Here is a 27,197-nt window from a genome sequence, read left to right as displayed (position 1 = left end):
GTGAACAGGACACCTGGGTCGACACGCCAATTTTGGCCGTTTTACCTGCGGGTTGCGACGTGCGTTGAAAGCCTGGACGCTGGTGCATAAACAGACAGGAATATCCTTGATCAAGGAATATCCCATTTAGAATCCAAAATCAGAAGTTATTGGCTTTTTCTAATTTTGGTGTGAAAACTGTATTATATACATGTAAATATATATATATAAAATATAATCATCATTGTCGTCTGAGAACAGTTCCCAAATTTGTGCTCTGTGATTATATGCGGGGACGTTTGGACCGGAAACGAGGGACGCTCTCCGACCGTGTCAGACCAGATGTCACTGAAAATGGCGGATTCTTTCTTTAATCGCTCTCCTTTCGTGGGGATAGGGTCCGTGCCGTGCTCGGCTTGGGAGCAGGGGGAGGTCGAGTTCAAAACGGTGTTTGAGGAAGGTCCCTGATGTGCATTGCTGGCTGGAGTACTGCGGTCAGGGAGAGACTGTATGTCTGGCTGTTCGTTTCATATCCTTGTAGGTAGAGGATAACAGACGCTGTATTGAACTGTATCAACAATAAACGTTATAAATTTGTCATTTTTATCGTGGAAGATTTTATTGTTAAAATTATTGAGATTGTTTTATCGCCCAGTCTTAATTATATTTCTTTATTTTTTTTTTTGCATAGAAACTACATTCACATTCAGACCTGAAGCAAATTTCTCCTCTGCCGGACAGTTAATCAACGCCTGTTGATTATCAACTACTTGAGGAAACAGACAGGATTGCAGCACTACATTACAATTCCAGATCTGAATGAACGCACTCCTGAGTGAAAGTTATCCCTTATCTTTCTATCTCAACGTTAATGGAATGAAAATGATTTCTGGCTCTCACAGTAGAGCAGACAACTTTAAGTCTCGCTATCTTGTCTGTGTTAACGACAAGTAACGCTCACAAAATGACATTACAGCTTGTTTGGTTTTTTTTTTCACGGATTCTATACCCTTTCGTTTTTAGTGCAGTGCAGTGACTGAGCTGGGCCAGTTGTATTTAGCTGCACGGTAGCAACAGTATTGTTACCGTCCCATAAATAGGCCAAGGTTTTTTGAAACAGCAAAGGGGAATTTTAAAGCCAGCAGCTGTACGTTATTACAACCCTTCTCCTTCTCCTCGCACAGTCTGCTGTCCCTACCCCCCTTTTCCCGCCCCCAGTTAGCACTAAAATATTTCCAGATGTTGCAAAGGAAAGGTCTCCCTCCGCAGAAGTTGCTTTGTAATGGATTCCTTACGCCCAGCTAAAGGCCATTTCCTCACGTTGTTGCTTGACCGATTCATTCTCTCTCCCTAGACAATAGCCAGACACAGACACAAATGCCTTTTAAATAAGGCGACACACATATATATATATATACACACGAACACACATCCTCCCAATGAATGTAAAATAACAGGCAGTGAATGAGCCGGTGTCTAATCTGGATGGTGGGAGGCCAGCGGGTGTTGCAGGGTAGAGAGGCAGGCCTGAGGGGCAACGGCCAGCGTCATAATCGCGTCTGGCACTGGCACATGCATCTGTCTCAGCCCCTCTCTAGCTGCTGGACCACTGCCCGGAATAGTGCTGTGCTACGCGCTTTTCTATTGGCTGCACTGTCTGCCTCACATTGCTCTACTGGGTGGGTTGGCCCTGGGTTTTTTTTTTTTTTTTCCCTCTCCCTAGCTCCGCTCTGGCTCACTGGTCTTGTCTGCTGTCTCATAGCACAGGGGCTTCTGCCATTCACTGCTTTGTGTGGGACACATTGGAGAGCCAGAGGGCTTGTACTCACCCGCACAATGGCACACAGGCAATGATCAAGGGGGCTTAAACCCAAGTGGCTCCCAAATAACCCCATGACAGCCTTTTCTCTGGCTCACCGGCCATTCCCCATTTGAGCCGGAACCCCACTCGGGAAATCTGGGAGCTGTTCACAAATGCAGACTGACACACGTACGCAAACATGGTTAGCACCTGTTGAAAGCCGAGTGGCTATTTCCCACTGTATTTTTCAAGTTATTTTTCTGCTTCTTGAATAATCTTTTTCTTACTTTCTTTCTACCTTCAGATTTCTGACGGAAAGTGCCTTGTCAGACACCCCCTCCTGCCACTTGAGGGTCCTGTGGGTGTCTCCACAAAACTCCAATCATTCCCTGCGACAGGGAAGTGCTCAGCCGCAAACACCCCTGACCCTCCTCGTTCGCCCGAAGCCCTGGAGTGCTCAACCCGAATGAAGAGGTGGAAATGATGTGCTGCCGTGGAAGCTCCTGAACCTCCGAGAGTCGCTGCCAAACAAACGTTTCAACAATAGAAAATTCAGCAGCTGTTCTCATTGCCCAACAGTGCCAGCGCGGCCCAAATAGCACAGGTTTTTTCCCTCCACAGCCAACCCCTTTTTCGGCCATCGTCTGTCAAGATAAGACATTTTGGGGACGTCTGTGTAGCCAGCAGAGCCTGTCTCCCAGCATGCCCCCCTCCGCCTCGTCGAAGGTCCGCACCTGAGACGAGCTGATTGATGAGCGAACGCTGTATGAGCGACAGATTCCCAGGACGGCAGCACTATCCCGTGCGTTGGCCACAGTGGCTTTGCCAGTCCACGACCAACACTCTGCGGCTCGCAAGGACAAAACTTATCCACTCACCCGAGGAGGATCATCCTTAAAATGGTCATTGGCGTACGGACCGCATTTAAATAGCCACGTACACATCCACACTCATCGACGGCAAAAGGCAGCCGTCCAAGGCGCCAAGCGGCACGCTGTGAGCAGTTAGTGTATTTAGAATCTTGCTAGAGGACACTTTTTTTTCTGGATGAGCCAGGGGATTGAACCTGCAACCCGTTGATTGCCAGACAACTGCTCTACCTGCTGAATCACTTTTCGTTTTAGTTGTTCCCCTTCCCTTTCCCTGAAGTGCTCCTGAGAGGGTTAGTCTCCTACAAAACAAACAAACAAGCTGCTCCGTTGCTGTTTTGCATCCCGGCACTGCAGCCTGTGTTGCTAACATGGCTCTAAACATTGCCTCGATACGGGACACAAAATGGCTGACCCTGGAAGTGTGCCGGCAGTTTCAGAGGGGAACCTGTTCGCGCAGTGACGAGGAATGCAAATTTGCCCATCCGCCAAAAAGTTGCCAGGTGGAGAACGGGAGGGTGATCGCCTGTTTTGACTCCCTAAAGGTGAGGAATACCAACAAATGTTGAATGCAGTAGGATTTCTCTCTTCTAATTTTCTTCTAGGTCCCTTGTAATTATATATATTCCTGAATATTCCGAATGTATTATTTATTGACTTCACAAAAGTGGCCTTGGATTTTGATCTGAATTTTGATTAAATATCTATTATAAAGTCTAGAAAGATAGAATTTGGTGACGCCTGCAGATACCCTGCTAACTGTTGTCTAAGGGTGATTGATTGTGCTGAGAGCCAGGGCTTGAGTGTTGTTCTCGGGAGTCGCTGTAATCATTTTTCTCTTTTTTAACTGGGCTTGTCATTGGAAGTGGAATCTGATTTTGTAATGGCTGGCGGGTGTAGGTTGTCTGCTCAAATTAGCATGTAGTGTGTGTCTGTGAGCTAGGCCTCCATATCAGGTGCAGTCACTAGACCAGCCTGACCTATGGTGCTAAAGGCCAAAGAGGTCTCCTGTCGTGTGTGTGTGTGTGTGTGTGTGTGTGTGTGTGTGTGTGTGTGTGTGTGTGTGTGTGTGTGTGTGTGTGTGTGTGTGTGTGTGTGTGTGTGTGTGTGTGTGTGTGTGTGTGTGTGTGTGTGTGTGTGTGTGTGTGTGTGTGTGTGTGTGTTGCTCTAATGTTACCACTCCATGTCCATCATCTATACTGGTTGCCACCATCTGATAGCCCAAAGCCCTCCAAGAGCTTCTATTCCTGGATGCATGTCAGCTGTCTCAAAGAAATCAACAAACAAGATATATATTATTATATATATTTATATAACATTAGAGATCTAATGGCAGGCATTTATATTCAAGCTGTAATATTGTTTTAATCATACCTGCAGCTGTCAGCACCTTGTCGAAATTTAGGGCGACAGTGGTTCAGGAGGTAGAGCGGGTTGTACAGTAATCTGAGGGTTCCTGGTTCAATCCCCGGCTCCTCCTGGTAGCACGTCTAAGTGTCCTTGAGCGAGACAGAGCAGGTGTGCACCTTGCACAGCTGCCACCGCCATCGATGTATCAATGTGTGCGTCAATGTGAGGCATGTACTCTGAAGCTGTTTGAGTAGTCGCAACTTTCGCAAGACTAGAAAAAGGGCTATATAAATGCAGTCAGTTTACTATCTTTCTTAAATGGTCTTGTCCATTGAAATAGATAATACATGACCATTGTCATTTTTGAAAATAGGTGTCCAGATATCTTAAAGTTTTACACAAGGAATGTGGGGGTTGTTCATGATGAGTTTTGCTTTTTATACAGTAATTGAATATTCAAAATACCCTTTGATACTCAAATACGTTCAAAGTCGATACAGTTGTATTGAGGTCGCTTTGTCCAAGCCCCCATATGCTGCAACCGAGACAATTCTGCTGAAAATCACATTTTTCCATGTAGCCATATGAGTCCTCCACCCCCCACCCAAAATGAACGCTGCTATGACAATGATAAATAGCCAAAGAAAGTAGAACAGAACACTGGAACTGTGAAGACTCAGGATACAGCAGCAACAAAAGTGCAATGCACTGAGAGCAGTTCCAATATTTTGTAAAGTGATCAACTACCAGCATTGACATTATACCCATGTCAAAAGCCTAGCTTTAACGGGTTAATCTAGTCTTGACAATATATTATGATGTCCGGTTTGTGGGGATGGATAGAGTAGTGTTATACCTTGAAAAGTTAGAACACTTACCTGCGAGAACTAATGATACCAATGATGGATTAGGGAGTGTATCGAGATCAGAAAAATTGGCCCGTTGACAATAAGCCAGGATGAAGGGGCCTACTCGCTATCCCTCGCCTGGAATACTTTACTTTAAAATTTGACAGGCAACAGCAGATACCACTGTCCAGGTAAATGATCAGGCAGCTGACATCACACCAACCTCAGTGACGTTGGCTGGAGATTGAATATGTCAACGAGAATGAACTGTACTTTATATTGTGTAATGGACCTGTTACAGACCTAATGCAGACGTTGTGTCATCTTGTAAAACAAATGCAACGTGGATGATGGAATAAACATAATATAAACAGCAGCGATTGTACACAGAGTCTTTCAATAATCAGGAAAATGTAGGTTAGAACTATGGGACAATGGGAAACAGATTGTGAATGAATTCAGCGCTCCACAATAAAAGAACAAACATTTTACGACATTAACAGTTTCCTGTGTGGCTCCAGTTTTATCTTTAGTGCCATATTATTGTAACAGTCTCAATTTGCAAAAATACGTCTCTGTTTGATTGCTGATGCCCACACTGGCTTTGGGATCATCTTTACCATATGCTGAATAGTCATTGAGATCTCTTCTGAGAATGCGAAAGTGTCACTCCATAACATGCATACCTCAGTCACCAACAGCCATTTATTTATCAAACATGCTGAAAATTTGCTATATTTATGGTGCCTTCAGCTGTTTTCTGTGACAAGAGGCTCGGTTGATGGTAAGCCTTGTTGAATTATTGCTGGGCATACAGCCATCGAGTGACTGTCTCTCCCAGGTGCCAGCCTGTGTCAGACCCTGTGATGGCTTAATGAGTGAACAGCTGACTCCAATTGGGATCGATTTGTTATTGTGCCACGCAAGGGAAGGCCTGACATCCATCCCCTTCCCATTACACGATTTTGCTGTTCATCAAAAACCAGGATCAGTCATCCCTGACTGTAGAAACTAAACAACCACAGCACTCAGCTTCGGCATGAGGCCCACTCTTCAGGCTGTCCTTATGTAAAATCCTCCCTAGCGGATGAGGTCGATACGGTGGAAGGGTTAAGAGGGCCAGGTGCTCAAATTAAAAAAAGAAAAGGCACATGGAACCAGTGTCCCTGTTAAGCACAGTGTTTTTTAGTTTCATTCAATAAGGAGACAAAGTGACACAGGCGGGCATCCCGGACGCGTTCTCATGAATTTACATACCTTGCCCAGAAATTCCGCTACCTCGATGCCCATTCACGATTAAATACTGTGAATAAATAAATAACTCGCCTGATAAAACGGGCATCAAGGGCCAAAGGCGTATGTGTCCGTTCATTGAAGGCAGTTGGTGTCAATTTCACCCAAACAGAATAGCGTTGAGAATTAGTCTGTATTCGGGGTGTGTACACGATTAAAGTGAAGGTGTTGCTTCCAGAGCCCTTTGGAGCAGGCAGTGTGTTTGATTATAGAGATCTCGGGAGTTTGCCTCCATTCCCCATAGTCCCTCACAGGCAGTCTGGCTCCCCTGGGGTAACAGTGTGTGTTGAATAAAAAAAAAAAAAGCTCTTGCTCGGCTCTCAAACTTCTTGATCATATATCATTTCTCCAGAGCCGAAAAAAACCATGATATATCACATTTATAACCGACATGTTTACATTTATTTAAGTTGGTTTCGCTGGCCTCATTCAAAACTGTGTTCCACACAGATGCTTAAATCGTGCATGCGCATGTTTTTGAAAAAGTCGTCTTATATTCAGGGTCTAGACATTTAAATGTCAATATACTGTAGAATGATAAAAAACCCAAAATGTGCCTATTAGAAGGAGTGTTTCAATCTGTTTCAACGCACACCCTACAACTGTTAAACAACGCCGACACACTGTCCTCGTCCGATCCACTACTCACTATACATTGCTGTTGTAGTGCACGAGGAAGCCACAATTTTCCCACAAGGCTAATTGAAAAGAAGAAGGCGGATCTTCTGGCTCCTATGTGTCGGACTCATTTGTATTCGCCATAGTGTGACTCAGATGCTAATCAGCTTGAGCTAAGCTTAGCATGTTGCTAACAGCTTCCGGGTGTAACTCGTGCTTGTGAAATTTGGTTCCGAAGCTTAAGGTGCATATGTGGAATACGCGCTTGTGACATTTGGTTAGCAATGAAATTTACCACCATATTTGCAAATAATGTCACAGAGGTGAAGCATATAGATAGAGAAGTGCATAGGGCCAAGGACCGATCCCTGGGGTACACCAAACTTTACTTCATAAAATTCAGAGATTGTATTATTGTAACTTACATGTTGAGTTCTATTTGATGAATATTAATGAAACCATTCCACCGTCCCCTGGATACCAATATGCTTCTCCAAGCGGCTTAAAAGTATGTTGTGGTCCAAGTCAAAATCAACAGTAATTAGTAGATCATTGACTCTAGTCTTCGGTACTCTGGTCAAGGCAGTTTCAGTGGAATGACGGGACCAAAAGCCAGATTGAAATTAATAGAAGAGATTGATGTTGGATAATTAGGCAGTAAGTTTATCAGTGACAGCCCTTTCAAGTAGTTTCGACATAAAATTAAGATTTGAAATTGGTCTGTAATTATTCAGAATTTGCGGATCAATATTACGTTTTTTGAGCTGTGGTTTAATAATGGCAGTTTTAAAAGCTGAGGGCACAGAGCCTATAGAAAGCGAATTATTGATAATATAAAGAATAAGACTATTTAAAGCAGGAAGCAGTTCTTTAAAAAGATTACACGTATAGGGTCTAATATGCAGGTTGTAGATTTGGAAGCAGTTACCAGGCTGGTAAGAGCCTCAGGGGAAATTATTTCATACTCTGAAAGAGATCAGTTGGTTCGAGTCATAGTGCCTGCATCCGTAAAAGCAGTAGAGAGTTCATAAGCATTATTCTGAGACGAGTGTAGACCAGTGAATTTATCTCTAATTGGAGTCAATCTTATTTGTAAAGAATTTTCATCATCAGCACTGAATGAGAGCTATTGGCAGGGGTATTTTGTGTGAGATTAGCAACAGTATCAAACAGAAACCGTGAATTATTTAAATAGAGTGCACGTTTATACACCTTAAAACCCTCAACCCAGACAAGGCAAGAAATCTCTTGTTTTGTCATATGTGACCTGCGCTCAAGTTTTCTGCACGTCTGTTTGAGTCCACGGTTAAATCTAAAAACCATGATGCTGATTTGCTCTGAGATTGATTTCTGGCTGCAAGAGAAGCGACAGAGTCAAGCGTTTTTAGTAAGACACTATTCAGGTTGTCTGTAAGATTATTAAGGGAAGCAGAATTTGCACTACAGGAGTCAAGTATGTCAGGTGAAGGCTTAGCCAGTATTGACCGAGCATCGCTGTCAGTATGGCGGTAAGTATGTGTATGAGGCTCTGAACACTTACTTGGAATGCAGAGAGACAAAATAGATAAAACACATACCCTTTTGTAAAAATTCTAAGTCCAGTGTATTTCTACGGTTGTGACTGACATTCTTCCAAGTTGGATAAAATCAAGACTAGTAAAAAGGTCCATAAATTCCACTACTCTAGAATCTGAATAGTAATTGCAAGTTGAAATCACCCAGTAAAATTACCCATATTTGACTTGAGCAATCATATAATAAATAATTCAGAGAACTCAGATAAAAAAATTGGATAGTGCTTTGGGGCTCTATAAATGGTTATTGCAAGAATGTGTTGTGAGAGTTCTAATAACCGTTCAAAGGTTGAGAAATTGCTTCGGTGCAGGTGAACAAGTTAGAAAAAAATGTTTGCTATTCCACCTGTTTCCTTGCCTTGTCTAGCAGAAAATAAGAAGCTATAAGTCTGCGGGGAGAAGCCTCAAAAAGTGTCGCAGAGGCAGTGGACGAGAGCCAACATTCAGTAAGAAATAGAAAATGTCGACCATATTGGGAGATAAAAAATAAAAAACTCTTATTAGAGAGTGATTTTAATGTTCAATAATGCAAACTTCAATGGCAGTGAAGAAGAGTTCCGTTCAGCAGGGTTCACAGCAGACTGAACCTTTACAGTGATGAGGTTCTTGGGACATGCACCAGTTTGTTTGACTGTAAATGTCATCGGGCATCTCTGAGTGATTTTTCACAAGAATGTTAAAAATGTCTGTCTGGCCAAGAGGGAGTATTTTTTGATAGTCAGCGGGCAAGAGAAGCCTTACAGGAGTGCAAGGTCAGTTCAATGTCTATTGCTGAAAGGCGTGAGCCCTCCTGGTAAGGACGGAGCCCATCTGTTTTAAAAAGCCGAGGCCTATTTAAAAGGGCAGCAAAATTGTCAATAAAGGGGATATCTTTGTTGCAGCAGTTACTCTTTAGCCAGATACGGATTTGTCATATGCAATTGAACTGAACTTCACGTCACCAGAATATGAGGGGGGGGGGGGATTTACCTGCTTCCCGGTGTCCAGCAGACTGTCGATGAGGCGCACAAACTCCCCTTTGATGCTCCCGACTGTTGGTTTGGTTTTTTATGTTGTTTGTGCCGGCCTGAACCACGACTGCAGAGTTATGTTGCTGAAACTGCTACAGAGCGGGTGGGTATAATGTCCTTTTTGCAGGCACCTGGATAGCACACATGACCACCTGGGGGGCAACCAGCCAAGGAGGTGTCATCCAGTTTGCCCAAGGTGACAAACCCATTGTCTGTCTGGGGGACCCAAGGTGGAGACGGACGGGATAGTCACCTGCCACGGCGTTTCATCCCGCCAGTCATGGTCCAGGGCATTTTGGTGTGGTTTAGAGCTGATGTGAGCCTTGGGTCTCGCTCTGGTAGCGGCTGTACAGAGGGTTGGTGGAGTTCACCTCCCCGGCCGTAGTAACAACGGCCACCAGAGGTAGCCGCGGTGCACTCAAGGAGGACCGGGATCATCCACCCAGAGGAGGAAATTCCAGTTCATCCAGGGCTGCTTTCCCTGCCAGCTATGGCCAAGGAAGACCTCCAGAGTGTCTGACCACAGCATCTTTTAGGTTCTTACGGTAAGAGGAGGAGGTCCTTATCTGAGAAGAGGGTCATTGACTTGGCCTCTCTAAGAAAGGAAGGCCACCCGAACGCTGCCAGTGACCAGTGATGAAGAAGCTGCAGTGTCAGCAGGCGCCGTCTTCGGAAAGGGGTCTAGATCAGGACGATTCGCAATCGCGGGAGCACCAGCTGGGTGCACCTGAGTGTCGTCCAGCCAGGGTCGCGTAGCGGTTGGAGGGGGATAGGCGAGGTGGTGAGGCGGCCTTGTCTAAGTGTCCCCTGCTACTGTGGACCACCGCTTCGGTCCAGGATGACCGATGGCCGGAAGAAAGGAAGAAACCTGTGGACAAGTGTAGGGGTCTCACAAAACTGTGTCCTGGAAGGTTGCGCTGAGAGTGGCTGTCTGCTTGGACTGCCCAGAAGCCATGATCCACAAAGCTGGACAAAGGAGAGATTTAAATATATAATATAATATAATATAATATATATATATATAATATAATATATTTAAAATATATAAAACCAAAAAATCAATACTGACATTTTTTATTAAAGTGCAATATGAGGCACGATTGATACCTTCTTCCTTTGAACATGGTAGTGTTGAAAAAAAATAAAAAATAAATATGATGCGATCCGCCCCCAGTAACTGGCTTAGGGTCAGTAACAGAAACCAGTACCATGTTAAATTTTTCACATTTATAACAAACACAGTTTCATGAAAATAGGTTCAGTATTAATTGAGGTACAGTCGTTGTTGTAGAGAAGTCTGTATCTCTCAATACACAAATCCATTGGATTTAAACATATGTATTTGTTTCAGCGCCAACCCTAACCCTATCGAATCTTGATTTGTAAAGAAAACACTTATTTTTTGTATTTTTTAAGTAACTCTGAGGCGAGCCACATTAAATCATTATTAGTGTTGTTTTTTTGTGGTATATTTAATAGAAAATATTTCATACGATTTCATAAACAAAATAAATGCTTGGGAGCCATAAGAGTCTACTCTTTTCGGTGAGACGGAAGATCCAGCTCACTGAAAAGAGACAAACTTTTCAACACTACTGCAAGTGCGTCTCTTCCCCTCTGCCCACTGCGTCCGTGTCGGCTCTTCTCTAATCAGACTTTTTACTTCGTTCAACTTATATCACAGCGCCATGTTCCGTTTAACATTATCATCTTTGATATCACAATCAAAATCATATCCATAAATACTATTATGCAGTGCGTTCTCACAAGCTCCTGGTCCCGGTTCTGCCCTCTCAAGTTGAAAAATCAAGTGGACATAGTGTAAAATATCAGATTTTATCGACTCGCACACTTTTTCTTGAAATTATTTGAACCCACACGCTGCGCTCCAGCTGAGCTCTATCTCCTGCGGCTTGGGTTTCGGTTCGCTTTGGCTCTGTGTCGGGATTTATGGAATTATTACTTTAAGAAGTAGCAGTGGCAGTAATTTTGCAATTGATCCATGATCCACGGATCGCGGATCAACTACGATCCGTTACACCACTAGTTGACATGTTTGAGTAGTTGGCTTAGCTTAGCCACCAGGCTAAAAAAGTCTGGCTGAGTGTGGCATTTTCGCCTCCCACACACCATCCAAGTGGCATTTCAGGGACCTCCAGCACAGAGACACAGAAGAAAGGGTTGTAGACACACCAGTTTATTGTAGAGAGAAGGCTAGTTGGAATTAGCCCAGGAGCAGATGGAGATGTCATGACAAGGGCTCCTCTCCTGAGTGTGTGTGTGTGGATGGGGGTTTAACCTGTTGCTCGTTCGACCAACCAACGAGGTATGCAGCCACTCTGATCCTGGGCCCACAATTACCTAGACCCAGGTCAGGTGTGGCTGCTCAAACCACACCGTCCCCACACCGCACTAAGCGATTAGCCAGAACAGTTAACAAAGTGTAATCCAAGTAAAGCCGGCAGGGACGTCTTAAAGTGATTAAAATACCAGTCAAACCGTTTCGATTAATTCCGATCAGTGTGTTTAAAAAGTTACATATCCCAATCCTATCCCCTATAATTTCACAGTGGAAGTAGCGCCAACTGTAATCAAAATTTGCAACATCATTACTTTTGAAAAGTTTTTGAAAGCTAAAGTAATACAATTTTGGCAGTGTCACCATTTTGTCTCGTCAGAATGGTGGCTTTCATAGCTTCAAATCCAACATTTCTATTTTTAACCATTATTTGTTTAAGTTTCTGACTGGATATGACATGGATAAGTCTGAAATAATTTTTCAATCCTGCTTGTGTGTGTGCTTTCCCCCTAGCGGAAAACAACGAGGCCATTCACGTTTCTCTTTATCAAAGAACCAGCAGACAGGGCAGTCACCAGACCAGAGGGCCCACCGTAGGCCGAGGCAGGGGCCAGCGGAGGGTAGGGTGCTGTGGGTGATTGGAGCAGCCAAGCAGAAGCCACTGGAACGGCTCAGATAAACGGTCGTCTGTGGAAGAGAAGTGACCTGTGGAGGCGACCAAAATGGCTTGCTTCGCATTTTCTGTTGGTGGGCTTTGAATTTGACAACCAGGGGATGGGGGATCACTTCTTTTGCTGCCTTGTTTGTGGCTTCTTCCTCTGCCCTAAGGCATGCAGCCTTGCTACGCTGTCACGCTGTTGTCTGCATTTCAATGGTCTTACATTAAGGGAATCATTTTTGCCCTGCAGCTCTTCCCCACGGGTTTCAGGAATAAAGTCTGTCTGTGACACATTTGCTGTCTCTTAAAAAAAATTGTTTTAACCGCTTTACTTTTCACTCGAAAGCTGCATTCTCATTAATTGGTGTTGCATAGGTAGACACCATTTAAAATCTCTCAGTGCTCATGTCAATGGCAGAATATATATATATATATATATATATATATATATATATATATATATATATATATATATATATCGCTTCGATAACTTTATTTTATTTCATCCCTGTCCATTGGTTTTCAAAACTGGATTCGATCTGAAGACATTGCACGGTTCAGTTTCCAGTAGATTTGAGTCCAACAAATGACTTTTCTTCCACATTTTTAAAAGTAACCGGATCTAGGTATAACTACGTAGGCCTATATAAATATCCAATACAGTAAGAAAGCAAGTAACAATTTTTTGGTAAAAAAAACCCAATAATGATAACGCAGTTTATATACGGGCAGATGCAGCAAAGGTTTCTTTGGGCTCGCGTAGAAATGGTGGAATCTGTTTGGTGGAAGAGAAGCCACCAGACCAAATCTGGTTGCATTTAATAAATAATAAATTGCATTTATTTTTCCTTTTTTCTGGAGGTCCTGCATCGTTGAACAAACCTTAATGCAACTTAAACCAAAGTTCTATGCAGAGAGAGGAATTCATCAAGGAAAGGGATAAAAACCAGTTTGGAAACCACTGCAGAAGCTCCTCTTTGCGCCTCTGTGGCTCATTCCATTGGCATGTACCGTAGACATTGAATTTGATTTGTATCAGTGCATTCAGGCGGTGTTAAAGCTCACATTAGCAGCTTGGGCCTGGTTGAAAGATCTTTAAATCACGTTGAACCGCACAAGACGTGGCGAGGGCTTGTGTGACTCAGGACCCGAGGAGTGACTGAGGACGTCTGTCTTAACCAAATGAAGGCAATCAAAGCAGTCATGTGATAATGTCATGCTGGAAATGTCTCTTACATTGGCCCTTTGTTGTTGTTGATTCCGCTCAGTTTTCGGCACTTCTCTAAAGAACTCTCCTTCTGTCTCAGCCTCTTAACGTGCCTGCTAACACGATTAGCTATTCCTGCAGCAATATAGATGGATTCACAGGGTTGGATTGTGTTGTGTTCACATTGCTGATTGCTTGTCGTTCTGCAAACATGACGCGTAATACAGTGCTCTATAGTGTGAGTATACACACATACACCCACACAGGAGTCAAATACCTCATGTGTTCAACTACTGTGTATGTGTTCGTAAGACATAGAACCGGGGGCCACGATGCGCAGACCATAAGACTACAACTCAATAATTCATGTTTTCAAGATTTTTGTTTTGATTTACAGAGCATCAGGCGCAGCAGTCTTTTACCCTGACAATCAGATGTCGCCGCTGCCCGCTGCTCTGTTTGATGTCGTCTTGAGATTTGAACTCGGGGAAACTCCATGCCTGAGCGAACAATCTGCAATACGAGTGGGGGGGGGGTCGGGGGTTTCGGGCCGAAAACATCTCGGCACTATCGCATTTCGCGGAGTTCACGTCGTAGGAGAGTGAAACCGGCCGTTCCGGAGAAACAATCGTAGGTGCTTTCAGGTGTGTGCAGTGTTTTCTCATCGCTGCCATCGACCTTAGGTGGAGGATCCAAGGTGCCCTGTTTTCCACCCACTAGGAAATAACATCTTAAGCCGGATTCTTAACTGTAAGGGTTTGGTTGTGAGAAAGGAGGCGGCTGATGAGAGAGCTTGGGAATGAGAGAGGGAGTGAAGACGTTTATTTGTGAATGCTAAGAGATGGAGAACGCGTCAGAGCAACCCAGTAAATTGAACAAGATTTTCAAACCAATTATCCTGCCTTCGGACGACAGCCCGCACGCAGATGGTTTATAGACTAACTCAGGGAACTGCGATTCTGTTCATATGAATGATTATTAATGGTCAGATTAACATATATTCATTTTCAGGGTCTCTATGAACTTTTACATTTATACCACCCCCTCCCAACGCCCCTTGTTTTACAAAGATTGGCTGTGGCTGCATTCCTCAGTGTAATCCTCTCAAATCGGGCCACACCCTGGACAGAGCAAACATGTGGACGGGGGAATGTATGAAACGCAGCAAGCGCCCCCCCCCCCCCAGCATCAGCCCCAGCCCTTGGGGTCATTGGCAGACACAATGAAACACCACTGACTTGAGCTTAACGTGGGGGCTGTGGGCGCTGTGATGGCGGCGACGGTGCGGTGACGAGCCTGGAGGAAGCACCATTTCTTAACAGCGGGTGCGCGCACTGACAGTCCCCCACGTCCCCCATAATTCCGTTCCCCCGTTTCATTTCATCCGTGTGATATTACCCTCTGCCTCCCAGCCCATATTGTGGCGGTCTAGCTGATTTCCTTTATTTTTTAATCTCTTTGTTGCCGAAAGAGATAAGGAGAGCGAGAGGGAGACAAAGATGGTGGGAGAACTACACCCATTTACCGTCACGTCCCACTCTGACCGAGTCTCAGGACACCAGTCCACTGCACCCGGGAGATCATTAGAAGATCATTTTGTCTTCATTCACTCCTGTACCACATATCTCAAATACGTTTGTGTTCCACCCTTGACCCTTGAGTTAAGCAAAATCAGTGTGGTGCTATCTATGGAAAACTGATGAGAGCCTCTCATTTAAGTTTGAACTTCATTGAACAGGTATTGTTAATTACTAAAGGGAAATCCAGCTCTTGCAGCAGCAGACATTGACAGAATGGTCCAAGTCAAATAGAAAGAAACATAAAATACTTTACATACACATATGGACAAAAGTTTACGTGTATATAGAGGAAAGCTGCCCTTGTACAGCCGACTATTTTAACTTGTGAGTCCATTATGGGCAGATGACAGTCACGCTAAAGTAAAGTAGTAATTAGTGTGTCATAATAATATCTAATGTTATATGCTGTAATATTCTCTAGTATAGTAGTATAGTTTAGTTATAATAGTACTATTTGACAATAAACCGTTTTATTTGATCAACAGCAAATATTTTACCTTTCTTATCACCAACTGATAATGTTTGGAAAAATATATTTAGCTTTATATATGTATATCAAATGGGAGCAGCCGAAAGAAGAAGAGGAGGAAGAGGAAGATATATCATCTTGTATGACATCTCCCTGTATTTCAGTCCTCCCCTGTGGCTACAGTTTGGGTTGTGACATAGGCCCAAATTGGGCTGGCTGAGGCATATGAGGTGTTAATCACCAATGTTAAAGGACCACCTGCCCACCATTGTGACGTTGTGGCATTGAGTAGATAACATTTAGGCCGTCCATGCACCACCAGTGCACCACTGACCGGGGTAATCAGCCCATCGGTATCTATGCATTACAACGCACTATAATGACAAACTGACAGTTGTAGTTCTATTTGTGTCACGGTCAATCTAAAAATAAGTGGCTCAAATGGAAATACAGAAGGAGGAAAATATGTGAACCCTGCTAATGTGTTTACTGTGTAACTGATAAAGCGATGCGCTTAATTTATGTGGGAACACTGGAGGGATGGTAAGGCCATATAATGCACATGACCTGTGAGCAATGGCTTTGGAAACTCATACTTACACCTTTTTAGACCACAATATTTTGTGATTGATATTTTATTTATGAGTTATGTACTGTAGATTCAGACAAGTCAAGCCACCGTCTAGATATTGAATGGTCTTTCTGTGGAGCCAAATTATCACCCATCGTGTGGATGGGTTAAGTTATCTTCTGTAAGAACAGAGGTTCGTTGAGAAATAGAAGTTTGTGTTTGACCCGCAGGCATTGGTAAACATCAGCGATCCAAGTATGACATTTGCCTGTAACTTAATGCACATACAAACTCATACTAAATTCCAAATCCCAATTTGAGTGATTTTTTGCAAGACACCACAACATCAACAATCTAGTATTGCACGTAGAGAAGTGAAATTAAGAGAGGAGGACATTTTATCGCTTCTTTTTTTTTCTCTGCAGGGCTATCTAAGAGAATGTCAAATTGACAAGTAAAAAGTACTTTTTTGAGTTACCCCAGCCCTCCCCCCCCATTTGAACATGGCACTGCACCGCTATTGATCACAGATCCCGACACAGTAGAGGGCATTTAAATTAGGCCACTGCTCTGACCCACATGTAAGTGGGGTGCGGAGATGGGGGGATGCGGGACGATGCCCTCCATCTGGGTCGGCTGGAAGCTACAGAACCCAGAGTAGCTGGCTGTGGCATTCTTTGCATAGTTGCCAATGTAGCATCATAAAATGCAATTAAAAATGTCTACATTATTTTGAATAATGTGGATTTAGATTTTACAACTTCCAAGTGTTGTTTTGTTTTTCAAAAAAAGTTGCAAAAGGTATGTTTATAGATCAACTGCGGGTCAAAGGTAAACTGGTGTTTTATAGCGTGGGGTTTAGGTAAAGTTAGTTGGAGGGGGAAAAAAACAAGTGTTTAGATGATTTTTGTTTCGGTCAAGGCCAGGAAAGTCCACAACGTGTGAGGGAGAGCAAAGGCGTCATATTCAGCCACATACACTTCCTTCCGTGCCGTGTTTACCACCTCCCATGCACAAGTCCCACCATTTAAAAATGTAGTTCAACTTTTTTTTTTTTTTTTTTTTTTTCCATTTGAAAATTGGCAATTTAGCAGTTCTCCTCTGCTTGATGGAGCTGGCTGCAATATCACAGAAGACTGCACTAAAAACAGCCCATCATCTCTACCTAATGGTCTCACAGAGTCCTCTCCACCTACCGCCTCGGACTCCTCTCCTCTCTTCTTTTCTCTTCTCTTCTCCTCTCCCCTCAGATCCTCTTCTCTGCATTTCCTCTGCTCTCCTCTCCTTCTCTCCTCTTATGATCTAATCTCCTCCTTAACTCACATCTTCTCTTCTCTTTGCTCCAATCCCAATCCCATATTTTGCCCATTGCCCCTTTTTAACATCTGCCCGTTTAAACCAAAACAGAAACCTAAAGTCAGTGCCGCAGAATCACCGGCATCGCCACATCTGCTGATTTTGATGCTAGCTGCTGGTGAACCCTCCTTAACACTGCAGTATCTGTTTTTAGGCAGCAGCTCTGCAGTAAAGCCAGAGGCAGATCTATGCAGTGGTGGGTGGGATGCCTGACCTTTAGTATTGCCCCCATTAATTATTGATGGTTAATCTCATCATCACGCTTCAGATCTGTCTCCAGCAGTCAGACTCTGGCTTCTCTTAACCATTCATCTTTCTACCTGGGCTAGTATTTTGAGTTCCTTCTATATTTTTGTCCCCCCACCGTGTCCTGTGTAATTTCATGAAAAGAAGATCAACATCAAATTTGGAACACTGTAAAAATGTCCCTACTTTCATAGGCAAGGCTGAATGTGCCTTATACTGCAGTGGGTGCAGCAGTGTGTGGTTTGAAGCCATCATAAAGCCTATATACTGTTGGATCCTGTATTAAAGGAAATAGATCTGTGTAGTTGGCCTCAGGTTCTTTCTCATTCTATTGTGGTCTGGAAGTTGAATGTATTAAATTGTCAGTGTTAAGGTATTTCAAGACGCCTCACCCACCCGGAGAGCCACGGGCAGAGAGACAGGCACAGCTGGCTCCCAGGGGTCGTCATTCTAATGAGACTGAGATCTTCTTAATTGGCTCGACTAAATGGGGGCACAGAGATGTCCTTTAGGGGCCCTGTGCTGGAATGAATCCCTACACTTATTTATTTTCAATGTATATGATTAAAAATAGCAGCCTTCATGCCTGTATGTACTGTATGTACGTACGTATGTATGTCCAAAATATAGGGATGGGCGATGACAAAATGAAATATCCTCAATATCGATAATTTGACAATATTTTGGGGATGACTATTGGCACTCTCATTAGGTATTTACACACAAGACGTATGGATATTATAAAATGTTGGTTATTTTGACCAAGTTGGCATTGATTAGGAGCTGGTCTACAAGTTACTGCATTGCTTTACTGTTGGATTGGGTCGTCGGATTGTTAGTGACTCACAGTTTCGATGAAAAAAGCATAGAAGTGAATTGGAAGCGGAATGGCTCCCATCACAATTTCTTCTTTCCCCCAAAAGTCTCTTTTCCCGACCTGTGTCCTTGTCAGGTGTGACAGGCAGCAGTGAGGAATGGCACAATACAAGGGGATGCTGCCATGACTTGCAGTGTATTGCTCTCGCTGCTGCTGTCTGCTGTGCTGCAGATATTCATGGGCAAAAATAAGGCCACCAGATGAAGCTCAGGAATAGCTCTTCCATTTGACGAGCTCTTCTCTTTCCTGCACACTGACTTTAAATCATACACATATAGGATATGTGTGAACAACAATCTCTGAGGCACTGAGACTCTCACGGTGGGCTTTTGTGGATGCCTTTTATTCTTCCTTTGGAGTCCGTTGCTGGGGATGAATACAAAACGAACAGGTAGTGCCGTAACGTGCCTGTAGCTCCAATCTATCATCCGGTTTGATCATTAAGAGCGTCGTATTGATGTTGTAGCCAGTGGCCTAAAGTTAGATAATGTATTCGTGGCCAAGTTCCAATGTTCTTAAGAAACATATCAGGTTTAATAGGGCTAGACTGTCGCGGCTCCAAATTGAGAGTATACTCGATTGGATTTTGCAGAGATGAAAGTGTTGGCACTGGCGTGAGAGGCATTCCTGGCGCCCGTGTCAGTGTTTGTTAAAGTCTGGCTATGTCCTGAACTGTGTTAAAACAAAAACCTTGTCTGATGCTTGACGTGTGACAAACATTATTCTGAAATAATCTATTTTTCAATTGCCTATACAATACTATGGTGACGGGTATGTGTGATACAGGTGCACATGGCCTTTTAAAAATAAAGATACTTCCTTTTGTTTTTCTCTCTACTGGGTTAAAGAACATTACAGGTCTCAAATTGAGTTTTAGCCTGTTTTCGAGTCCGCACACACGTTTTATATTATGCCTGACCATTTTCCTGATGAAAGCTCACATTTTCAATTTTTTTAATATTGTCTCTATTTTCAGCCTTTTCAGGATTTGGAACATTTCGGAAAAAATATGGTGAAAAACCTACGTTAAATTTGTGGCAAATAATTTTAAGCACTTTTCATCTTTTTAAAATGAAATTTGCGAATACAAACTATAGCAAAGTTAACTACCTGGTAAATGGGCCAAAACTCAATTTGACGGGCGCGGCCCTTTGCGCTCTTCTTAGGTTCTGCTTTTCAATTGCCAGAATTTTATTTGTATCCCACCCATATCCCCCGCCCTCCCCTACAGAGTTGTCATGCCACAGAGGCCACATTCGATCAGGGCAGCAGACCTCACACACACACACGCACGCACGCACGTGCATGCGTTTGGACCGACAGGGTGGGTGCATACAAAGTTCAGGGACGAAAGTGAGATGGCTAATTTCACCCCCAGCAGATGCCTGCACCAGTGACCTGCAGCAACAGGTGGGGGACACTAATTGCCATGGTGCGTTGTCGCAGACTCAAGTGAACCCACTCCAGCCAAAGCAATGAGGGATGAGGAGGAACTGGAACCAGTTTGGGTGGGGGTCAAAGAAGCCGTTGTTGACCAGTGAAGATTCCTGCTAGAATTGTATTTAAATTATGTTTATAATTCCTGTTTATGCGTACCATTTAGGGCACAATCTGTTATTGCCTCGAAAATTATTTGTTTTGTCTTAAGTGTGCTCAAAGGCCTGAGCATCACAACCAGGAAAACCACTGAACAGTGCAAAGTAGCAGTGTGGGCAACACAAGATTTTCTGGCCTTGTCTCGCAGAGTGTGTTGGAAAGGGGCTTTGACGGATAGATCTTCTCTCTCCGCTCCATCTCATTATCCTGCTTTATCTGTTTTATTGTTTGATATGCAACATGCACTGGACATGCAATCGATCTGAATCCGAGGGGTGGGAGGATGTGAGATAGCATTTCTTTTCTTTTTCTCTTTATTCTTTGTCTCTTAGTCTATTTAATTTGACCGAGCAGGCGGGCTCCCATTGAGCAGCTTGTTTTTTAGCAATCCCACAGCCTCAAAGAAACACATTTATGCTCGTCGGCCTTGTCCCTTGTCTCCATGCAAATGGCCATTGAACATGTCTAGTAGGAACTAAAGCTTTATATATGTACATATGTACGTGCTTACCTTCATTTATAGACTGTACATATGTTCACTCATTCACTCTCCAGGGATCAAGTGCAGATATCTAGGGCCAACAGCCCTTATTTTAGCGTTATTTTTTCTTATTTTGATCGTTTCTTTTTTATTCTAATTATCTTGGTTCGGCTCTGGACTCTTACCTCTACTGTGTTTCGTTCTCATTGCTGTTGCCGCTATGACACCTGAAATTAATAAAGGTTTATCTTATCTAAAGTGAGCACACAGATTTCAAAAAAATATACAACATTATTTATTATTATATATTATTTATTCATTGGAAATATATTTTAAAAGTCAGTTGTCTCTCAAAAATGGTCCAATATACAGTTAATTCAATAAATATTTAAGAAGTCACCAATTATTTTAAAGTTTCATGTAATGTTTAAATCAAATGTATTTATTAAACAATTTCTTATAAACAATTTACTAAACAACGTGAATTGGCACTGGAAGACCCTGTGAGCTACTGATGAAAGACAGTGACCCTGAGCACTTTTATTGCATCCTCTGTTGTCAAAATTAACCCAGGTGTCATGTGAAAACAAACAGACATGTTTTATGTCTGGGGTCAAATTTAAACCTACAGAAAACCAGTGTTACCCAAGTTAGTCAATAATGGGGGGAAAAACACCAATAAAAAGTATACAGAAACTCGATAAAACTGCGTATCTGTCCAACGTCCAGTATAAGGCCAGACTCAACATGTCATCAGAGCAGCAGAGAGGATCATTGGCTGTGACCTGTCCACCCTTCATGGCCTCTATATTTCCAGGTCAAGAAGAAGGGCGAAAAAGATTATCAGTGATCCTTGTCAGTCAGCACTGCACATCGACAGCATGGAGTACCAATGCCGGTGCTCCATGCTGCTTCTGCTGTAATGCTGGGTCATTGGTGAACGACCCGATTCTTTTGAATGGCCTAAAATACTTTTTATGTCGTTGTTTGTTTCAGTTGTTCGACACTGGAACCATGAAACGCCCCTTTTCCGACTTGTTTGTGATCAGGAAAAAAAAGGGATTTCTTCTGGCAATGGGAAAAGGTGTCAATCGCCAATTTTTAGCAGGTCCGCTAATTTTGGTGTGAATTGTGTGTGATTTTGGTGCTGTTTTCAGTAGTGTCTTACCGTCATCTGCACTTAGCTCCGGGTGGCGGCGACTAAGATGCGCCCGTATATTTTGGCTATTGCCGCAATATTTCGTCTTGCTGTTGCAATGTTTGCACATTGCAGCGGTCATACCCAGTTTCCCATCTGCACTGTAAAAGCCAAAGCGAGTCCAAATTCTTGCTTTGAACTGAGAGGGTGCAGGGTTATTCTTCTTCTTCAATATTGACTCTCACACAAGATTTTATTATCCAGTTTGAAACAATTGAAAAACACACGGGGAGTCGAACCTGGGTCTACTGCGTAGGAGGGCAAAATCTTACTTGCAACACTATTTACACCATATGTCAGTTTGTGTGTTCATAGATATATACTCGTTTGTTTTTTTTGTTTTCTGTTGGTTTTATTATCAAAACAGAAAACAGGTCGTTTTCCATTTTTGTACAAACAGAACATTTCTAGAACAGAAAACAAACTACAGTTGGTTTGCGGCTGCAGATAAAAAAAAAAAAAAAAAACAACAACTGAACTTCATAAACTATTGTAGCTGTTCTGATCAATGCCTCTTCCTGCTTAGTCATATCCAGGTCACCAATGGTCATGGTCACTTATATCGCCAAATTATCGATATCAAGGTATTCATCCAAAGAACGTTGAGATTTATATCATTGCTCAGTCCTAGTATGAACTATGAAGTTGTTTTGCTCGAGGACAATCTTGCTTGGCTTGAAACCCCATCAACAAACAGCGTCTCTAACCCAGGGAAAAAAAAAAACCCCGTTACGCAATTGCGTCAAAGGCCTTGTTAACAAGCATAAACATGTGTTCCAGAGGCCTGCAAGGCTTACGCTGGTGGTTCTAAAGTGTGTAGACTCAGACAGACTGTTGACATTATTTAGCCTTTTTCAACCTCCTCATTTAAAAAAAAAAAATCAGCTCCCAAATCACTTTCTTCACAACGCTCGCTGCTTTAGCTGTAGGTGTTCAACAGCTGAGTTGAAAGAGGTGCCAGACACCATCACCAGGCAACTCTGAACAGTTTGCGTTCGTAACCTCCTTTATTATTATACTCATCTGAGCCATAAGGGTGTTGTTTTTATTTGTTTGTTTGTTTGTTTTTTCTTTATTTAGCTTTGGTTTCCCACTTGTTTGTAATACACTTCTCAGAGTAGTGAAATGACAGCTAGTTACAAAGCAGGCTAATTCCCTCGTCTTTTAGCCATGACTAATCTGTCAACAGGCTCGGAGTGTGTGTATGCATATGTGCTTATGGATTGACCAGGCTCTGAAGGGTGGGATTCATGTCTCAGCAGGTCACAGATGATCAGATTAACCAAAGCAGGGCTCCGGCCTCCAGATGGATTACTAGCAGAATCCAGGCCTCTGCAGGTCCTTCACAAGAAAAAAAACCCTGCGAGACATCTCGTCTGCAAAAGAAACTGTCGCAACGATGACAAACTTACACAGGCAGTGTTCAAAGTTTACCTCAACTACCAAATAGATGGAAATGTAATTTATCTTGTTCTGTTTTTATTAAAACTTTCAACTTTATTTAACCAGGAAAGTCCCATTGAGATTAAGAATCTAGGGAGACCTGGCCAAGATAGGCAGAAGAGTGGTTTTATACAATGATAGAACAAAGAGTGGCCTCCTAACTGCATCACCTGTAATTCTTTTATTATAGAGGGCTTTATTAAATCAATTAAGCAAGTTTGAAATCCCCCAACAAACTTTCAGGCAGACGGTGAAGCGTGCATAAATAACCCTTTTCTATTCTGTCTTTTTCATTAACATCCTATCTTCTCCAAAATCCCTTTCTCTTTTGTAGAAATAGTTAAGAATGGTTGGTCCTTGTCAAGATGTAGTGCACAGTCACAATGACGCTCTTAAAAATTGTTTCCCTTTCAGTACTGTACACATGTCTCACTCACATGTATCAAAACTGTGTTTTGTCCCTCCTTTTTTCACTTTAAAATCCTGCTCAAGGTCAGGCACATACTGTTCTTCTGCTCTGGGTTTTTTGTTGAGAGAGGTTCCTTCCTATCATCTCAGGCTGTTTGCTTTCATTCAAAACTAAAGAAAATATTAAATTGACCATTGAACAAGAAAACAATTAAATAATAATTTTATGATTATTATGTCAAAATCATTTATATATTAACTACTTTGCTTCCCCAGCATTTGATCACCTGCCTTTGTTCCATCATATGAAATCTGAAGGTTTGCACCAGGCTGCATGTGAAGGCCGTGACGCATCCCTCCTACAAGCTCGGGTGCATACTGTCATGCAATTATTCCCCGGCAACAATGAGGATAAACAACCATCTTAATACTCCCCTTTCTTTCTTTTATCCCTCTTCAACCTGTGGTACTGTCAGTCTCTCTCTCTCTCTCTCTCTCTCCCCCCCCTCTCTCTCTCTGTCTCTCACTCTCCCCCTCTCTCTCTCTCTCGCTCTCTCTCTCCCCCTCTCTCTTGTGGTAATCTCAGGCGTGTCAGCAACGAAGCTAGCTGCCCTTCCATCTGTGGGATTACAGCTGGTGAAACAAAGGCACTTAATTACTGCTGATGCAACAGTCATGTGTGTGTGTGGGTGTGGGTGTGGTGGTGGGGGTGGGTGTGTGAGTGGCTGCCATACAGGATAAAAAAACAAAACTTGAGAAGGGGGAAAACACTCCTTTGTTTCTTAATTACCTGCTACCAGAGATTTTATATTAAGGGTGGATCTTGTATCTTGTTTTCATTTCCACATCTCATTAATCGCTAATTGTTCTGTAATCTCATAGCCTGCCAGTGTGTCACCAGTGGCCAATTAGCAATCGATCCTGTACACACTGAGCCGAGTGTGACACTGTAAGATTTGAGGAGTGAGAGGATAGTAGAAGTGCTAGTCTTTAAGTGAGGGCGTGGGTGCCTCTTTGCATCTTTACGTTAAAGCAACTTGACCTTCGCTACCTACCGTAAGTCACTGTTTTTGTGTTCTCAATTAGCTGTCCAAATGGAAGCAGGAAGCCTTGGGCTCGGATTTCATAATGGATTTTCAGTGTTTCCTGGTGTGGTGGAACCTCAGCGCTTCAAACGGATCCATTAGGGCCCAAAAGACAAAATAGGATATGGGCAGAAGGAGCACTCTCCTTGTTTTTAGGATGAAGGGAAGCCCTGTCCATGTGCATCCAGCGCCTCCTCTCTCTACCCAGTGCTTGGGGTCAGTGGTCCTGCCTCTTTGCTGGGCCGTCTGAGCGCAGGAGCACCAATTCTGATAGGTTCCCATAGCAGGAAGGTTTCAGTAAAGTGGTCTCCCCACGGCCGGCGGTACACTACAACCTGCTATTAGTGCCCTTGGACAAGGCTAGAATAACCAGAGCAGGGGCCAGAGAAAGCAAACTAAGAAATAGAACCTGAAATGGCAAAACAGAAGTAACAAAAGATGGCCATTATGTAGATAACAAAAAATAGAAAAAAGGCAGGGAAAAATATTAAATTCAATTACATTTGCTTAAACAGGCAGAGAGCCTAAAAGTAGTAGGGAGTGAGGAGTCTTACATGTTGGCAAATGTGTTGTTTAAACTCGAAGACGATTAACACATTTAATGAAGTCGGTATATGGGGCAAAGCGAGATGCAGAGAACCCCCTTATGTGAAAACCTCATTCTGTTTCCTTTCAGAAATGAGTCAAATTTAGAGGCGCATGTTTGGACAAGGATGACGCCGTAAATGAGATCTGACTTAAGCCAGACTTAACTCAGACTGCAAAAGGACCATGGCAGGCTAGAGCTGCCAGATAAATCAAAGGAAGGCAGAGGTAGAGAGAGAGGTAGAGAGGTAGAGAGAGAGAGAGAGAGAAGGAAGTATGGCGAGACAGACAGGTCCCTTTGCTGGTCAGAGGAAATAAAAGGTTCTTTGGATACGCTCTAACAGGATTACACATATCTCTGGCTTCATGTCAAAAAAATTAGTGTCAGCTTCTCACAGAGGCCCTCCATCTCTTGTGAGGAAAAAAGACAGTCCGATAAAGACATGTAGAGTACTGTCACTATTTCTCTACGGGCCCATGACAGATGCTCTGTGAAAAACTAGTAGTAGCACAGATCAAAGTCCTCAAGTAGTATTTGAATGTTGAACAATACCAGTACGTCCAACACATTGGACATTTACCAGTGGGGGAAAAAAGCAGGAAGAGAATTTGCTTTCCTTTAAAATTTCCACTGCTTTTCTAGGGAATCCGAATTTAGGGGTGCGAATTACCAGATAACTCGGATTACGATAACATCATTATGCATTTCCCACTATAATTCTGTGATGCACAATATACTGTACGGATATCCTTAACAATTCATGAGGAGATCTGTAATTGAAGAAGAACGATAGGTTTCAACGACAGGTAGCAATCATGTAACTGTCCTGTATTACCTCTATTCAGTGCATTTTTAGTCTGTTCCATGTGATTTCAAAAACCCGACATAAAACAAGGAAAACCAACGTGTGGCGTCTCGCAGATAACATCACAAGAGGAGTTATCGTGATATATTGCAGTATCATTTTTGTTCTATTCCCACTTCTAAAAGTTGAACGATCACTTTTCTGTCACAAGCCTCCTCTTACGTTAAGGCTACCAACGCTGCTCCTCTTCCTCCTCCCTGCCTACTCGTGGCTGTTTTCTATTGGATCTTTATCTTTTGCTTTCTCAGCTTTAAATGTCTTTGTCCTGCGGTTCCTCGTGATTGTATTTGATTTTCTGGACTGCAACCTCTCAATACTGCTAATCCCACCGCCGCTGATTGTGCAAGCAAGCACTGTGCAAGCATGTGGATGCCATGATGAAGGCGCTTCCATATCAAGCCAAGTTGACATTTCTTAGTTGAGCGTGGCCCGAAAGACTCGGCAGAAAAATAAACACAAACCAACCCCTTGAAATACATACAGTACATACACAATCTCTGAGTTTAGCGGTCCTTTACCAACATTGCGATTGAGTGCAAACAATTAAATGTACGACTAGATCATTTTGAGCCTTGGAATAGGACCAAGCCACTTATTGGCACTCCCATTAAAAGCCATTGGAACCACTGAGGTATAACATGAAGACTTGCTTCCAATCACCTTTTATGGACTTTTATGGGGCGTCTGTGGCTTGTAGCCTATAGGCAGCCACTCTTTGTCTGTAACAGGATAGAGGATAGAGCCACTATTCAGGACAAAATGCAAATGTTACAGTGGTGAAGGGAGGGGGCCCACAACTGAAGCTCCATTCTTCTGCGGCACTGGAAGAGTGGCCCTCTGTGTTTGTGCCACCCACAGACACGCCACAGTCATTGCCCCGGCCATTCAGGCCAGCTGATTGAAGGGGTGGGGTTGACAGATGAGGAGGGG

The 27,197-nt window shown here is 43.1% G+C and overlaps 1 protein-coding gene across 4 annotated transcripts in view; it reads left to right on the top strand.

Annotated features, from left to right (window-relative positions):
* Positions 1–27,197, top strand: part of mbnl2 (muscleblind-like splicing regulator 2) — a 68,614-nt gene that overhangs the window by 18,433 nt on the left and 22,984 nt on the right. For all 4 annotated transcript variants that reach the window (XM_080024332.1, XM_080024333.1, XM_080024335.1 and 1 more), the window contains exon 2: positions 2,085–3,194. In XM_080024332.1, coding sequence (XP_079880458.1) covers positions 3,021–3,194 — 174 coding nt within the window. In that variant the 5' untranslated portion in view covers positions 2,085–3,020. The remainder of the gene's footprint in view (positions 1–2,084; positions 3,195–27,197) is intronic.

The sequence above is a fragment of the Zeus faber genome, assembly GCF_960531495.2.
Source record: "Zeus faber genome assembly, chromosome: 2".
Classification (NCBI taxonomy): domain Eukaryota; kingdom Metazoa; phylum Chordata; class Actinopteri; order Zeiformes; family Zeidae; genus Zeus; species Zeus faber.
This window is presented reverse-complemented; position numbering and strand designations above follow the sequence as displayed.